The 17266-nt window shown below is 38.3% G+C and overlaps 1 protein-coding gene and 1 long non-coding RNA gene across 4 annotated transcripts in view; one reads left to right on the forward strand and one right to left on the reverse strand.

Moving 5' to 3' along the window:
- Positions 1-9928, reverse strand: part of LOC116702129 (uncharacterized) — a 14616-nt gene extending 4688 nt beyond the window's left edge. Inside the window, exons 1-2 of the long non-coding RNA XR_004335062.1 lie at positions 9801-9928; positions 4354-4361 (exon numbers count right to left, since the gene is read on the reverse strand). This is a non-coding gene — a long non-coding RNA (uncharacterized LOC116702129). The remainder of the gene's footprint in view (positions 1-4353; positions 4362-9800) is intronic.
- gabbr1b (gamma-aminobutyric acid (GABA) B receptor, 1b) overlaps positions 1-16911 on the forward strand; it is a 165719-nt gene extending 148808 nt beyond the window's left edge. For 2 of the 3 annotated variants that reach the window (XM_032536196.1, XM_032536198.1), the window contains 6 exons: positions 12-122; positions 1365-1458; positions 3276-3403; positions 8974-9102; positions 10432-10575; positions 11330-16911. In XM_032536196.1, coding sequence (XP_032392087.1) covers positions 12-122; positions 1365-1458; positions 3276-3403; positions 8974-9102; positions 10432-10575; positions 11330-11617 — 894 coding nt within the window. In that variant the 3' untranslated portion in view covers positions 11618-16911. The remainder of the gene's footprint in view (positions 1-11; positions 123-1364; positions 1459-3275; positions 3404-8973; positions 9103-10431; positions 10576-11329) is intronic. The other variant, XM_032536197.1, reaches the window with a different exon arrangement.
- Positions 16912-17266: the final 355 nt, after the last annotated feature.

Here is a 17266-nt window from a genome sequence, read left to right on the forward strand (position 1 = left end):
CTGTTTCCCAGCAGCACCTGGAACCATGGAAACTCTATGCAACTGTTGGTGTTTTGCTCGGCATCGACATCCTGTCTCTCATGATCTGGCAGATTGTGGATCCTTTACATATCACAGTGGAGGTATGCCCATTCATTTATTTAGTTATTTATTCACAACAGTGCAAAGGAACATTTTAAAGGAATCCTAAACTATAATGCATTCATGAGGGAGAACCTTACATCTACTACTGTAAAGTTGTTGGTGTGTATAAATAATAATTACTGGGTTGACTGGGGAAAAAGTAATAAATCCAGTATGGCAAGGATGCCAGTTATAGAAGCGTATAGCTGGCAATATTAGTAAGAACTAACCCTAAGAAGACAATGTGCAAGCTAAACATTTTAATTGGAATCATTTTATTTTATTATTTCCAATTGAAGTTTCTTTAATGACAGGATTGTCTCAGGTCTCTTTTGTATGCAAAATGGTTGATCCAACATCTAATAAGCTTTTGATTGGCTGTCTAACGTTACACGTATTAGAAGTATGCAGGAAAACTCGACGTTACACACAGAGACAGGGTTCACATGTGTGTTGTTGTGTTTTTTGACTAGAATTTGCTTCAGCTTCGTAGGTGTAATGGAGCTCAACAATTTAAAAAGAAATTGTACCGTAATGTGTAATTCAGTGTCAATCATAACAGTTATGTTATCCCAGTGCACTTTACAGAAACAGTATGTCTTGACCACACTATGATGCACAGAGACCCAACAATATTAATAATAATGAACTTTATGAAATGGTATGGAAACCTTTTTAAACCATGCCCAGCTCTACTGTACAATATATTGCATTAAAATCTAAAAAAAAAATATAAAAAAGATTTTTTTTTATAGCCCAGGCTGCAGCCCAGCCACAAGTACCTCATTTGGGAAACAGTGATTAAGTCTAATGACATATCACACAATAATGGCAATCATAATGGAAAAAATCTGGAATCCAGGAAATATTTTGCACTTGTGCATAATAAATGACTGAATCAGTATTTTGTTGTCAATTAGTTTTCTGTCGATTGACAAATCAATTCAATTATTTTGACACATGTTCATTTCAGCGGCAATTCAACATTTTCAGGCCTCAAAATTAAAATGAAAACTGGATTTCTTTTTTTCTTTCTAATATTGTCAAACACACACACTCAAATAGAAAATTAAATTTTACTTTAATGAAATGATTTCGTTTTAAAACTGGCAGCTACAGACTCACCTGAGTGAATACATTTTGTCTAAGTTGAAATAGATTTGATCTTATGTGTTAGTTGTTGACGTTGGAATGCGTTGCTGTTCTTCAGCTGTGATTTCATGTTGTATGTATGAAAGCAGAAGTTCACCAGAGAAACCCCCAAAGGAGACCTGGATGTTCTGATTCAGCCTTTACTGGAACACTGCAGCTCAGAAAAGATGAACACTTGGCTGGGTGAGTAGAAATCAGTGTAACATACAATATGAATTTGAAAACATAAAATCTACTTTCTTCTTACTCTTAGTACTAAGTTCTCACTAAGTACTGTGAGAACTAGAGCCTGACCGATAAAGGATTTTTAAGGCTGATACCAATACGAATACTTCCGATATGCCAATATGTATTTAAAAAAAATAATCCAGAAACGCATTACAATACATCAATGGATTTCCCTAACATTAGTTTTTTGTAGTTATTTATGAGTTCTCACTAAAACAATATAATAATTTGTATTATTGTCACAACAGAACAAAGGAACATCCTAAAGATCTGATAAATAAAATGTATAAAAATACAAACTTTCAAGATATGAAACTTAAAGTCCTTTGAACAAAAACAAATCAGTGTTGCCAACAAGGACGTTGTAGAGCACCCTCTGGTGGACAAACTATGTAATGCCAACACTCATAACATGGTTGACGGTCCATTTTTTATTTTTTAAATAGTCATTTATTAGAATCATTTATTTGTCATTTAAATAATTCTGATGAATGAATATTAAAAAAAATGTAATTGACCATTATAAATGCTGATACCGATATCGGAAAATGACTAATGCTCAAATTCAATAAATCAGCCTAGTGATGGCATCAGATAAGACAGCTATTATGCATTGAGGTTGTGCTGCTGTTGAAATTACATTCACACTTTGGATTTTAAAAAGTACAAACATGGAGAGCCACTTAGCACAGTACTTTAAAGAGAGAGAGAGAGATGTGACCCTGTAATTACAGCTTCCAGGGTAAACCACAGTTATTGCATCTGTTATGTTTTCCAGCTTCATGCCAGTTACTGTGCATGCTACCTTATATTTACCACTTGTTATTTAACCTTCATAAAATTGAGATATATCATGCATGGGATTGGTACCATAGGATTTAACCAAAATCTAAATGTGGCTATCAGCAATAATGGTTAGCATTAAGCTAGCCATAAACCCTACTTTAGCTGCTAGTGTTGGCAAACACTAGCTAGTCTGAGAACAGTCTGTTAACATGAATATTTGCAAGTTTGGAAGCAAATCTATGCATGATTCCATGGTAAACCAGACTTATTGCATTAGTTATGTTTTCCAGATTATTGTCATTTATTGTACATGCTTCCTTATATTTTGCAGTTCTCAGCTAAGTAACCTCAGTTTTGCATATTCTAAGCTAGCCGTTAAACCCCCATTTGGCTGCTACATTCCCAGTGTTAGTTAACGCTAGTCTGTTAACATGATCATTTGCAAGCCTCCAAACACAGACGTCACACTTTAAATCCTACCTGTTGAATTTCATCATCCACTTATTTAACAGCTGTTGCATCCTTTGACATGCCATCTCCTTTTCCCTCTTTCTTTTTCTATTTTTAACCTCCAACAGCTTTTTTTTTGCTATATCTTTTTCCATAGACAACTCACTACTCAGCGCGCACGCCCCCCCCCCCCCCCCCCCCCCCACGCTCCTTCTTCTAGGTCAACATTCTAAGAAGGAATCATATGACAAAGGGCACTATGCGCCGCCCACAGCGTATACCCACTTTTTTATTTTATTAACTAAAATATGATTTGCCAATTTGCATTACTAAGCTCTTCCATCGATATATGGATCCAGATGGATGTGTTGTTAAACTCCTGTCCATGAGGGGGAGCAGTGGTGGGCTACACCTAAACTGTAGGCGCACCGAATGGCTGAAAAACACAGATTATTGCATAAGTACAGTGTGAAATAAGTAGTTCCACAAATGGTTCCGTGTTTTCTCACAGCTGCCATCTTGTCTCCTCTCTGCAGGCGTTGTGTACGGTTATAAAGGATTGCTGCTGCTGCTCGGCATCTTCCTGGCCTATGAGACCAAGTCCATCTCCACAGAGAAGATCAATGACCACCGAGCCGTGGGCATGGCCATCTATAATGTTGCTGTGAGTTCCCTTTGTCGTAAATGTGTGTGTACTGCATGTGCCAAAGCAATTTTTTAAAAGTTGGAACATCCCATTATCTCCTGCTCTAATTTCACTCCGGTTCTGCTCACATGCCTTTACTGCATATCATCGGGCTCCGGACACTGGGAGAATGCATGGAGTGCGGGCACCGTCGCAAGTGTTTTTTTTTTTTATTGTTTTTTTTTGCAAGCAGTCAGCAATTTGAGTGGAGCAGGGTTAAATCTGAGTTGAGCACAGAGCAAAGTTGTGTACAGCGTGGGAAGAAACAGCTCTGAGAGCGAGGAGCAGAACCCATGCAGAACATTTGAAAACACCTCTCTGTTTTGGGCCTTCCACAATTGGAATCTTTGAAAACAAGGGTCTTGTGCTGAAAAGAAACCTTTTGTGTGCTTGCCAACCCTAAACGAATATGGACACAGGTATACTTGATTGTACTTCGTAAAATCTATAAAAAAGTAACCATTAGAAACCAAGGGATGGAGCATTTATTATTTCTTTGCTTGGTTTTAGCAGGCGACGACATCCCTTATAAGCTGCAGGCTATTTAGTATTTTTTATTTATTTTTTTTACTTAAAAGTTATGGTTTTATTAATAACATTTTCTCGCAAGAGAAAGAATTTAAAGATTGATCAAAAGCAATGATGCAGAGGATGAGATATCCTGACTTTTACTCCCTAGTATAGGTCAAATTGCAGCTTTTATGTGTAAAATCAATAGATTCAATAATGGCACTTCAAGAGAACACTGCAGTTCACTCAAATCGATCTCGTTTTGGCAGGGTGAAATTTAGAGAGAAAAGATTGAATGCAAGTTTGACTTTTCTCCGAAACACTGCTTTGCGAAACACTGCTTTGGGAAATGCTTAGAAACCCAACAGTGGACGCATCATGGAGAGCATTTAAGCACCATACAATATAATTTTATTCACACTCAGACCTTCATTGTTCATTGAGAATTACTGCAGGAGCAGCATTCATCCACCACTACTACCAAGGACAAACAGAATGCACCACTGTAGGGTAATCTCAGAATAAATCTGGAAACAAAATGTTCCTGTGGACTGAGTTCTACGCCTGGGCAGCCTGTGACCTCCTTCTCTCTCTCTCTCTCTCTCTCTCTCTCTAGATATACTATATGTTCAGTGTATGAAAAGGCTGATTAGTGTGTGAGTGTGTGTGTGCGTGCGTGCGTGTGTGTGTGTGAAGCTGTAGCTGCTGGCAGCCAGACTTATGTGTTTGTCAGTAGCGTGCCTCTCTGCAGGCTCTGTGTTAGTCTGCAGATTTGCTCTTTCACTTCCAATCATTCACCAGTGCAGCCTCTCTCAGAAGGCACGTTGACTTTGTCCTTTCCTTTCACACTCCGCCGAGGAAGCCCTGCCGTCCTTGGTGGCTCACCTCCGGGGCTCACCTCCGGCTTAATTTGTGGGCTTAAATGAGGCTGGACCCGGCGAGTGGGCTCTGCAGGCCGGGATGTGTGCAGTAAATGACGACAGCACCACATACACGAGGCTCCGCAGCATGTCCTGAAAACACAGAGAGCTGAACTGACAGGGCTGTGATGTGTCCTCAGCATCAGGAATAAAGTCACATGTCAAAATGCTTCACAGATACATATTCCACATTAGACTTCTTTATGTATGTATACACACTTACAGACAAATTTTGATTAACTATTGTTTAATTTATGTTTAATGACAAAATGACCTAGTTCAAGTTTCTCAAAGCTAAATGTTCTGCTTTTCTTTGTTATCACTATTATGTTTATTAATACCTGTGTATCATGTTACTGTGCCCTGTTTTCTTGTAGTCTGAATGGTGAGCAACAACTTATACAAAAACTCTTGGGTCTAATACATTAGACCTCGGGTCTAAATAAAACTGGATCCTCCTGGCTCTTAAGTCTTGACTTGGCATTGACTTACATGCAGTAAAGCCTAGATGATACTTGACATTTTTGATAAAGATCTCGTAAATTTGGTTATAAGAAACGCATGAAATTCCATGCTTTTTGGTCCAAACGGCATACCCACATTAAAAGTGGTACAGCGCCCATATACTTTGACACTCTGTGATGTCCCAAATGTTACTAGTGTCTAGGCCTTACTGACAAAGAGTTACAGACAATCACAAAATCAGGAGAAAAGGTATGACTGACCAGAGGCTTGTGCCCTGGAAATATTTTAGTTAACGCTGCGTAACCTAACCTAAAAACCGCTGTGATTAAACATTTAGTTAAGCGTCCAGCAACACATACGTGTTCGCGCAGCATGACCAATCGCACTGCCAGGTGCTCTTGAGCAAGGCCCCGTACTCCAACCAACCGCTCAGGGCGCTGTTCCAGCACTGGCAGCCCACTCACGTGTCTCCATTTGTGCATGAATAGGTCCTGAGCATGTTTGTGTGTATTTCAGGCCTGTGTGTAGTGATTACTAACAAAACAGAGTGTAAATTGTAATTTCCCCACTGGAGATCATTAAACAGGATAAATAGTATAAATAAAATAAGATGTCCTTTCACTACATCCAAATATTACTCAACAAATCACAAAGCATTCCGCCCAGCAAGATGATTTAAAAGAGACAAGGGAGACATCTGCTGCTGGTTTGAAATGTCATTCTCTTTTCACACACACACACACACACACACACACACACACACACACACACACACACATGCACACGCATGCACGCGCACACACACAAACACACACACACTCTCAAAGGCTATTTAATCAGACATCTCCAGTACGCCTGATTTTTTTTTGATTTTTGTATTTTAATTCATCTCTGGGGATTATCCATTATCCACTGAACACAATTTAAGCCTTAACTGAGTCGGTGAAATGCAAATTGGTAAAGAGTATTGTGTTTATTGCTGTTTCCTCTCTTCCTCCTGCTTTGGTCTCATCTCCATGAATGGGTGGCCTGTCATCCCGTCTCTCTCTAAAACAAATTAGTTTGATGGTAGCGCTGCGTTCTGCAAATGTCGGCCAGCTCTGGGATCTATTTATTGGATCTTCTACATGTTTTGGATAAAAGCAAAAAAATGGTCGCATGCTCCTTTTGGAGCAGGAAATAGTCCAAAATTCATAGGGACTATTTCTGATGGAGAAAGTAGAGTAACACTTTATTTGAAGGGTTGTGCATGAGACTGACATGACACCTGTCATGAACATGAAGGTCTCCAAGGACCTTGGTTATGTGCTAGCTGTAGAGTTTCTGCGTCTAACTGCACAAGTCAATGTAGTCATGTACTGTTACTGTTACTCTACGGTCTGTTTAATATGTTTTAATGTTTTTGGTGGACTACAAAGTTTTAAGGATGTCCTGCCTCTTACCCCCAACTTCCACACCTCTTCAGACTTATTTGAACCATTGAACAAACTGAGATTCAGAGGTCTGAAACCAGGCAGTGAGGTTGGTGAAATAAATTGGACAGATTATGTGTGAGGGGAGGCCAGGATTGTGTTTGTGCGTTGCTGTGTGTGAGTAATGACACGACAGAGAAAACATGGCTGCTGCAGGTGTCCGACTGATGCTTCCATTTGCCAGTCTGGAATTTGATTTTCCAGCTTTGTATTCAATAGGTATTGATTTCCAGCATCGCCTCCATCTCTCTGGGGTTTTACTTGATGTCGTTCTCTGTCTCTTCTCTCCCTGCCACCTCTCTCTCACTCCCATCCTCCTTGTGATTTGGATTAAAACATTGTTTGAAATTAATCTTGCGTTGAAAATGGGCCGTACCCGTACATAAAACAATCATATGAGATCCAATTATAATGTCGTCCTTGATGCAGATAGATGGAGAATTCAATTTGGATTTGTCCCACAGGGCAATTTGTATCGCAGCAGGCATAAAACAGAAAAACATAAAAACATAGATACGTATATAAAGAACACAATATACGCAGCAGATTACTGTATGGCATACATACATTATACATAGAAGTGATAATAATCCATCATGCTCCATTCTGTCAGCACCGGCAAATGTGATTTCAGCGCTTCCAACTATCACTAAAGTGCGTGATGAATCACCAATTCAGAAACAACACAACTTCCTGCTGTTTCAAACAACAAATCACACAACGGTTTTATGGAGTCCGCACGCAAAACCTAAAGGGTTACTCTGAGGACATTTAAACATCAGATCAAAAACTGATTAACGGCAAAAACTACTTCTGGACTTTTTTGGAACTGAACGTATGCTGAAGTTACAGACGACCGGAAAGCATACGGAATAATAATAATAAAGAACAGGATAACAGTAGTGGAAAAGCTGCTGAATCAGCATTCCCACTAATTAGTTGTACAGCTATCTCTGATAAACTAATAAAAAAAAAATCAAGCAAGACATATCGTCACCCTATCATCAACATCAACAAAGCTACATGAACATTGATTACTGATACAGTGAATTAAAACAGTGTTCAGTGTCATAGTCATTAGTGTCATATAGGATAATATAGAGTTGTCTGTTTTCTGTCAGTAGTTATGTTAGAGGAACAACCCAATAGTAAAATGAAAGTGTTTGAGTTTTATTTTTTTAATTAGTATAAAACATATTCAAGTAAACATGACCTAATTCTAACTATATCAATAAATAGAAATAAAGTAGTTGTATGCCAATGGTTTAACATATTTTAATAAGAATGCATAAACAAGAAGAAACACTAGATGGCAACCTTATTCAGCTTAGCCATCAGAAGAACGGGGAGGCCATTTGTATATTTGGTTTTGGGTTATGTATAAAGCTTTAACTTTCAATAACAGTTCAGCAATGATCATTCAACAAAGAGTTTTGAAAAATAATGGTGGATTAATTAGAACTTGGTTCCTAATTTTGTTGTTTTGTTACGAGGACATTGTGCTCACCAAAGTCGATCAGACGGACTAAACTAGGGCTGGAACTAACAATCATTCACATTTGGACCCGGTGATGTTTACCATCTTGGCTTTAAACATGATTTAAACAATGACTTGATTCTTAAAATAGTTGCTGATTATTTTGGTTATTGACTAATTGCATAGTCAACTACGGTAATCGTTTCAGTTCTTCTCCAAATCCCTTTATTTGGTGGTCAAAACTGTCAGAAATGGATTGACGCACAAATGATTTGAATGACATCTTACAGGCTCCGAATGTTCCAGCACTTTATCCTTTATCTCTTAATAAAGGTATTTGCTTTCTTTAACTGAAAAAAATGGCTAAAAATAAGAAGAGAAGGCTCTTTCTTTTCCTCAGATACCTGTCATTTCACTCTGTTAGAAGCATTACTTATTCATCTATTTTAAGAGTAAAGGATTATGTTCTGTTCTGTAGTGGCCCTCGTTCCCTTTCCCTAAGCGGCTTTGCCACTTGTCAGACCGCCATTGTAAATAAGAACCTGCTCTTAATGACTTGCCTGTAAAAAAATAAAGGTGAAATAAAAAAAGAACCTGCTTTGCCTTTTTGATGTGCAAGCACACAGAGACCTGACAAGAACACAGAGTCTTTTTCTGTAATAAAAGACGTGAACATGTTGTTTTTTTCTCCACTGTTTCCCTCAGGTACTGTGTATGATAACAGCTCCAGTCACCATGATCCTGTCCTCCCAGCAGGACGCCTCCTTCGCATTTGCTTCCTTGGCCATAGTCTTCTCGGTCTACATCACTCTGGTGGTTCTGTTCGTCCCCAAGGTAACAGCAGAGCACTGTCTCCTCCCTGCAGATCACAGCAACACTCCAAGTGTCAGACGTCATGGACTGCCTTTCATCAGGGATCTGAGTAATCTGGGCTGCTATAATATATCCCATAATGAGCTGCAGGTTGGCCCTGCCTTGCTGTGTCAGCATCAATGCTCTGTGTCTAATAATTGACTCTTCTCGAGACCAGTTTGATTCTTTAACATTTTACAGAGAGGAGAGAGTTCATGGGCGTACACTTTTTGGCATGTGACACAACATTTTGTCACATTTGACACAGTTTGTGACTTCATGGGCAGAAAATCACTTTGCTGGTTTCAGGCTTTAACCAGATATTCAATTCAATTTTATTTATAGTATCAAATCATAACAAAAGTTAGCTCGAGACACTACAAATGGAGTAGGTCTTTACCACACTCTATAATTTACAAAGCCCAATTTAAAACTTTTCTAGTAATTCCCCCAAGAGCAAGCACTTACTGCGACAGTGGCGAGGAAAAACCTGGGACAGACCCAGGCTCTTGGTGGGCGGTGTCTGACGGTGCCTGTTGGGGTGTTACAATAAAGATAAGGAAACAGTGACTACAAATGGTAGTCGTAGTAGTTCACGTCATAATAACTTACATAATTCATGTTGAACGTGGCTACAGTGATTTGCTCCCATTCAGCCACACTCAGGTCCTACATAAGACTGCTCTCTGATTGGCTGATTCACAAAGCATCTCAGTGCATTTTGGAAAGTATTCCATTGTGCTGTCTTCAAAGAAAACTTTATTTTTTCCGAATGTTCTGTTTTATCCCAACGTGCATTCAGCAGCTTTTGGGTCATTTTACAATATTTAAAAGTTGGATTTTAAATATTAAAATATTACATTGGCTGCATTTACATTCATCACTGACAAGCGAAACAAACACGATACAGTGTTTTAATTAGTGAAGTTATTAAGTGCATTTTGGAATTTTCCATTTAGCTTTCTTTAAACTGAACTAGGCTAACACCCTGAGTCCAGCCCTGGAACACATAGACACACATCTTCTCATACTTACTTAAACTGAAATTTTGATGATTTAAATCCTTGGAGCCGCCGCAACACATACTCAATCCCATTGTGTCAAATAGCACCACTGTTGGGGTGCCTTTGGCATTTGTAATTGAAGCATAAAGTCTCCTTTAGCGTCATATTATCTACACACGCTTGGTCAGGGCTTGTGGCGTCACTATTCAGTGCCCTAGGGTCATATTTAGACGTAAAGACAAGACTGGTGAACGCTCTGGACAGGTCTTCACGTGGACAGTAAGGGAAACCTGTGCATGATTTTCAGATGCGGCGTCTGGTCACACGGGGTGAGTGGCAGTCAGATGCCCAGGAGACCATGAAGACCGGCTCGTCCACCAACAACAATGATGAGGAAAAGTCCAGACAGCTGGAGAGAGAGAACAAGGAGCTCCAGAAGATCATCCAGGAGGTCAGCCAGGGCGTTTCTCTTTCTCTAATGTTTTTGTTTTCCTTAAATTTAAGCTGCAGTTCGTAACTTTTTAAACCATTGAACGTCCGTTACATTCAAGCCATTGCCAAATAAGCTCCAAAAAACGCTCTCTGTATTTGTCAGTCTGGTGTAGTACTGTACGTCCGGCGACTTTCGCACACAGAAAATTGACAAAAGATAATTTAGTAAAATTTGATTAAAACACATGTCCGATTTTTGTATTCATGACACAATTTGAATTATTTGAATTATTATGGTTTATCGACTGATATAACCTTTTGGTCTTGGTTTCACTGATTTTAGGGAAATAAATCATTTGAAGATATTTCAAGAAATTACATCATGATAAGCAAAAATACCAATATAAGCGCTAGCGGACCATTTTTTATTGAACAGTTCATTGGGTTAAACACTCAATTTGTTAGTACTTTGAGTAGTAAACATTCAATTGCATTTACTTCTATTGTACTGTGTGAAGGCAGAAATCTCGACAGTAAATAAAACCTGTGAAAATAAATTGTTGGATGTGAGCAAATATTATTTTAACTTTAACCGACTCTTTAAGCTGCGTTTAGGGAATCAGTGTGAAACTAGCCTGAGACTTTGCTCATCCCGCTTTTCTAGTTTTTCCAGACAACTCCTGTGAACTAACAAAAAAAAAGAAATTCAAACAGAGGATTAGAGGACTTGTCCCTAGAGAAGATTAAGTTACTGTTCCCATTTGTCCCCTCAGAAAGAAGAGCGTGTGTCTGAGCTAAGAAACCAGCTGTCGGAGCGGCAGGCCCTGCGGTCCAGGAGAAGAGCGTCCACTGTCTCTAATCAGAATCACAGCTCCTCAACTCCTGCCATTCCCCAGAGTGACCCCAGGTCCCTGGCCCCTCCTCCAGGGTACCCCGTCCCAATCTCTGACCTCCACCCCATCCCTCCGTCTTTCGGCAACTCGTCCAGCCTCTACCAGCCGGACAGCAAAATCAGCCGAAATAACTGCCACACCAGCCGGCTGCAGCTGCTCTACAAGTGAGGGATGAGGACAGCAATGAGGTTCATAACTACACAAAGATGTGAAAAAGAACCAACTCATTACCTGTTGGAGGGGCTGACTCCATAACATGTTCCACCAATCAGCAGAGGCTAGAGGACCACCAGTTTTGGAGTTGATCAATCAATATGTTATTTTTCGTTTCTCTCCGAAAAATGATGTACATATGCCCACATCTTGGTAAGCGTACAATTTTGCCTCTAATCTGCCATTGATTTATCATGTGCCATCTACAGTTTGAAAAAAAGAATTGCAGTCAGAATTGACTGTTCGCTAAGCACTATCTCCCTTAGCTACAGTTGCTAACCTGTCGAGCTTCTCATAATGCAGTTCAATACAGATTTACCACCAGAATTTATGTTAATTTCTGAAACTAAAAATCCTTGTCTATAGAGATCAAAGAAGACAAAAGCAGCTTCTCATTTGTGGCAACTGTTGAATATGTCATCTGAATTCAAAACTGTTGCAACTGGCTCCTTTTAAAATAAAAACCCATTAGAAGGGTCTTTAATATAGATACAAACATAAATTAATATACAATGTAGTTGGCTAGATACATGGCATTGTAAAAAAAGCTAGGCATCTGGAAAAAAGTCAGCATCCCCATCAGTTGATAGAGAAGACACTGAAATAAAGGAGTTATTACAACTGTTGTTGTATTAAAGTGAAGTTATCCCTAGGATTATAGTGCAGTGTGAAAATGAAAATGTAAGATTACACTGTTACATAAGGGATGATTTAGGGGCCATTGTTATAGTGAATACAACCCAGACAGGGGGATCAGGACCCTGATGCAAAGTGGATCCTCATCCAGACAGGAACATTTAATAAGCTGTAAACCCTCCAAATAATAAAGTTAAGAAATGACCCTTGTAACTAGATGTAACGCTAGGTCACAACTATGTGCAATAAGCTAACATGCTTACCTTTGCTGTTTAAGTTAGTTAACAGATAAAGATGTATTTTTTGGGCTCTATCAAGAGTGATCCTTGGTATCCAAATAATTTGGAGTGTGGTATCAAAACCAAAAACACAAGCTCGTAAGGAATTTAATATTGTTTGTTATTGTATTGTGTAGCTTTAGCCTCAGTCTTTTAGCATGATATGTCTGTAGCCTTCAGTGCATATTTAGGGCCCCTTTAAACATGGCTCTCATTTTAAAACAGGTCAGCTAGAAGTTAAATGAACACTTTTGCCATCAATGTGTTGGTGTTACTTATCAAAATATGGCTAATAAAATCTGCTATTGACCATTGTCATAGAAAGCTATGGCTAATAAAATCTTCTAGTGACCATAAAATCTGCTAGCGACTATTGTCATAGCAAGCTACAGCTAATAAAATCTGCTAGCGACCGTTGTCATAGCAAGCTACAGCTAATAAAATCTGCTAGCGACCGTTGTCATAGCAAGTTACAGCTAATAAAATCTGCTAGCAACCAACTGATTTTGGTTACTTATGTGTGAAATCAAAGTCCCATTGATTAAAAATGACTATGAATTGTGATGGTAAATCTGCTACAGTTAGTAAAGTTGTAGAGTAAAAATGTTCAACAGATAGCAACAGTAGCTAATAAGAGGTGTGGCTAACAGGCTCCATTGGGGACCAATGCTGTGTTCCAGGCAACCCGTAACCCGTGTTTTCACAACCTTCTACCTGTGAAAGTGCCCTGGAACAGCCGTAACTTACTACCTTAGAACTCGTACCAGATCGTTGTACTCCCAGTTACAGTTTTGATGTCACACACACATAAACAACAATGGCTACCCCTGTTGATGCTGTACAGACGCAGATTATTAACGGAGCGAAATACAAATAAATTGACATAAATAGGCAACTTGAAGTAATTCCGTAGAATGTAATCAAAACAACACACGTACGATTGGGTATACGTGCAGTTTAGTGTCCCAAATTCCCTATAACATAAGCCCATTTGTACAGGTCCTATCCCCTGACCAATTGGCTATCCTAACCTTAACCACTCACGGTCAAATGCCTAACCCCAACCTATCGGCGGGTGTTGGCGTGGCCATAGTGGAATTTGGGACACTAAACTGCACGCGAACCTACAATTGTGTACTACACTTACACTTAATAAACACTTATGTTTATTAAATGAAGCCCAAAATATGTCTCCAACTAGAAATCGCTAGTATCAGCTAGTGCTAGCTAACATCAATGTTAGGTCGCCGCTTAGCTAACGCTAGCTAGAAGGGTTTGTCGTAACTTTGTCTGGAACACTACCAAGTTGTGAGTCGTGACTTGAAGTAACTTACGGGCTAAAAACTGTGTCTGGAACGCAGCACAAGATGTTAAGCATTTATTATATCTGTACCTTAAAATATTGCCTCCTGATGTGTTTACTGTAGAAAGTGTTATGTACTGTATTAAGAGGCTGGACAGACTTCATGATGATGTCAGTTTTGTGACAAAGTAACTGGTTGTATCCAAAACATGATAGGTTTTGTCATTTTGGCTTCTCTTGTTAAATGTTTGATGGTGTTTTTTTACATTATTAGTCTCTGTTCAAAGAGACTGCTCATTGTACATAGTTGTGTGTTCATGCTAAACCCCTCACTGTGGATGAACGTAGTCCTGTTGATTTAGGGCTGAAAAGAAAAGTAAGCTGAGGATCATCATCTGCTGTCATCTGTCAGGTATTAAGAATTGTGACTAGCACACTCAGAAGCTGAAAGAGCATTACATGATGCTCAAAGCATCAATCCAAACACCTTATGTGTTTGTTTAATGGTATGTTTATGGAATTTGTTTTCCAGGAGCTGAATCCATTTCATGTCCAAGTGAATCAGTAAGTAGTCTAAGGTTTTCAAAATGTTAAGATTTTGTCTTCTTTTTTTAAATACAGATACAGATTAGATACAGATTTAACAGAAGTCACACTGTGCATTTTCAATTATGTTATTTTCTATCTGTGACAGTACATTTAGGGGACAAAGCAACACTGTTTCAACCTACAGTCTCAAACTTTTTAAACCATCAAAACCTTTGTGATTTTTGATTTTGGTCACTAAACACAGTGACCTCAGTTTTGTCAGTATTCTGCAAAAGATACTTCTGGCATGCACTGAGAATGGGAGTCAATGGGACCGTAGTCAGCCAATGAAGAAGAGATGTAGATTTAAGTAACAAATGTAATTATCAATGTTCTTGTTAATCAAGTGGACTTGTTGATTCTTGTGGTACTCCACTGGTCATGTTAGCTCCCATAAAAGTGAGATTGCTAATGGCTAATCTTTCAATTTCTAAAATATAAATTAAGATTAAAAAAGTAAAATCAGTGAAATTTGAAATATGAGCAGCACCACAGTATGAACTAACACCGCACATGACTTACAAGGACAGCAGTGTGTCATTGATTTTTTTTTCCATGTCTGTCCTAAAGTGTTCAATCAAATCCCCCATGGTTAGTTAGTAACAGAGGCCATCATTTGGGCCTTCTCCACAGCTATAAATAAACAGAGTTCCTAGCTATTCTTGAGAATAAAACCGACAGGCTGCCATCAGATTTTCCCTGTATATGCCGCTGCAGCCTTTTACTTCTTCTTGAGTTAACTCTTCTGCTTTTTTTGGTCTCACTTCCAAATACAGCTCACTGTGTGGGTTTTGTGGATACTGCCTGTTAGTTTCAATGAAAAATTGTTCATGCCAGAAAATGAAATTACAGCATCTGCTTTACTTCTGTATACCTGGGTTAGGGTTATAACCAGTGTTGGGAGTAACACGTTACAAAAGTAACGCAGTTACAGTAGTAAATTCCTTTTTGCTGTAACGCAGTAATATAACGCAATACTAATTCAATTTTGGTAATATTATACTCATTACAATCTCAGTAACGCAAGTTACAATGCATTTTAACTCAAAATTTAGTGGTGTTTTGTTTTTTTAAGAAATCACCAACACCTTGAAACATTTCTGGGACCAGTATGTTCAGTATGTTGCAGTTTTATAAGAAAGTGAGAAGACAGACATGTTTTGAATCTAAAGTCTCACGTTCATCTCAGTAAGCTAGGAAGACTGCAAGAGTACACAACAGACCGTGTAGGCTACTTCAAAATAAAAGTACTTCTGTTGTCGGTTCGCAGTAAAACTAACTTACTGTTAAATAAAGTTGTGTACCTCTTCACGTATCAGCTGTAAATCAAGTACTGTAAAAAATGTAGATAGTGAATTAATCACACTATAATTGACGATTTTCTTTAGACTGTTTTAAACTAAACAACCATAATTTCTTATTCACATACACTTTACAACAATCCCGTATTTCACCACAACTGTAAGGTAAATTTAATTGAGTATTTTCAATCTCCTACTGGCCTATGTTTGTATGTATGTTTTTACTCTGTTTTTTTTAACTGTAGTTACCTTGCTTATTCATATTATTTATCCAAAATATTATATGCTGTGGATAAAGAGGAGACTTTATTGATTCAGTGATGAAATTCCCAAGCTAGCTGCCAAGTCAAACTCCCGCTGTGATTTTGGTGAAAGTCACTCAAAAGTAATTAAAAAGTAGTGTAACGTGTTACAATTCAGAGACATTAATATTATAATATAACTAATTCCTCTCAAATGACAGTAACTAGTAATCTATAATGTATTACATTTTGGAAGTAATTTGCCCAACACTGGTTATAATAACATAAAACTTAAGAGAATAACAGAGATAACAGCATGGGGCTTTCTGTCTCTCCTTGTGTCTTTATTTTCATTGAGGGTCTAGCTGTATGACTTTAATGTTTCTATGTGTGCAATACATGCTCACAAGCACCTTTTATGTCTTAACTCTCATGACAAACCTGTTGTGTAATCTCTAGCTGAGGTATAGAGGTTGTCTTGACTTCCACTCCAGTCTCACGTTCTCTGTGTGGTAGCACAGCTTGTTTGATAAGCTTGGGCTGTCATAAGCACGTCTGAATTGACTAATAACTCTAGTATGAGACGGAGATGTATAAACCATGAGAACATTGTGCAGTGCTCCTGCTCCGTTTTTTTTTAAAAGTGTAAATACCGACTGTATGTTTGTCTGTAATGATGTATTTTAACAGGTCTGTAAAGCAGTGAAGATATAAGTGATGTTCATACACATGAGAATATGCACACTGACTGTAAATAACGATGATGTAAATAATGTTGACATTAGCAAGCAGTATTTCATGTGGTACAGTGTTCAAAATATATTTCTATATGCCGTAATATCTGATATCACTGGTCATTTGAAATGCAAGAATGAAAATAAAACTGGTTGTTTTTCCCAAAGTATTGTCTGCATCAGTGTTAGCCGGCCCATAGCCAGCCCATATGCAAAATAGCTGTTTTTATTACCAGCAGGCAGATTAGTGTACAATAAAAACAGATGAATCAAAAATCTCAGCACACGAGTTAACCCTGGTGTTGTACACCCGTCAAAATTGAAAGTTAACCCTTTTGCCGATGGTTTTTAGTCAATGTTTTTAACATTTTCTTACGTTTTTGTCCCTTTTTTTCAACACTTTTTTCAGTGTTTGTCACTTGTTTTATGTTTAACACTACATGACACTAACTTATGAACTTTAGTTTTACACTTATTTTTTGAATTTATGGTCAATTAACCTCATTTATAGGAAATTCTACC

The sequence above is a fragment of the Etheostoma spectabile genome, chromosome 14 (assembly GCF_008692095.1).
Source record: "Etheostoma spectabile isolate EspeVRDwgs_2016 chromosome 14, UIUC_Espe_1.0, whole genome shotgun sequence".
NCBI lineage: Eukaryota > Metazoa > Chordata > Actinopteri > Perciformes > Percidae > Etheostoma > Etheostoma spectabile.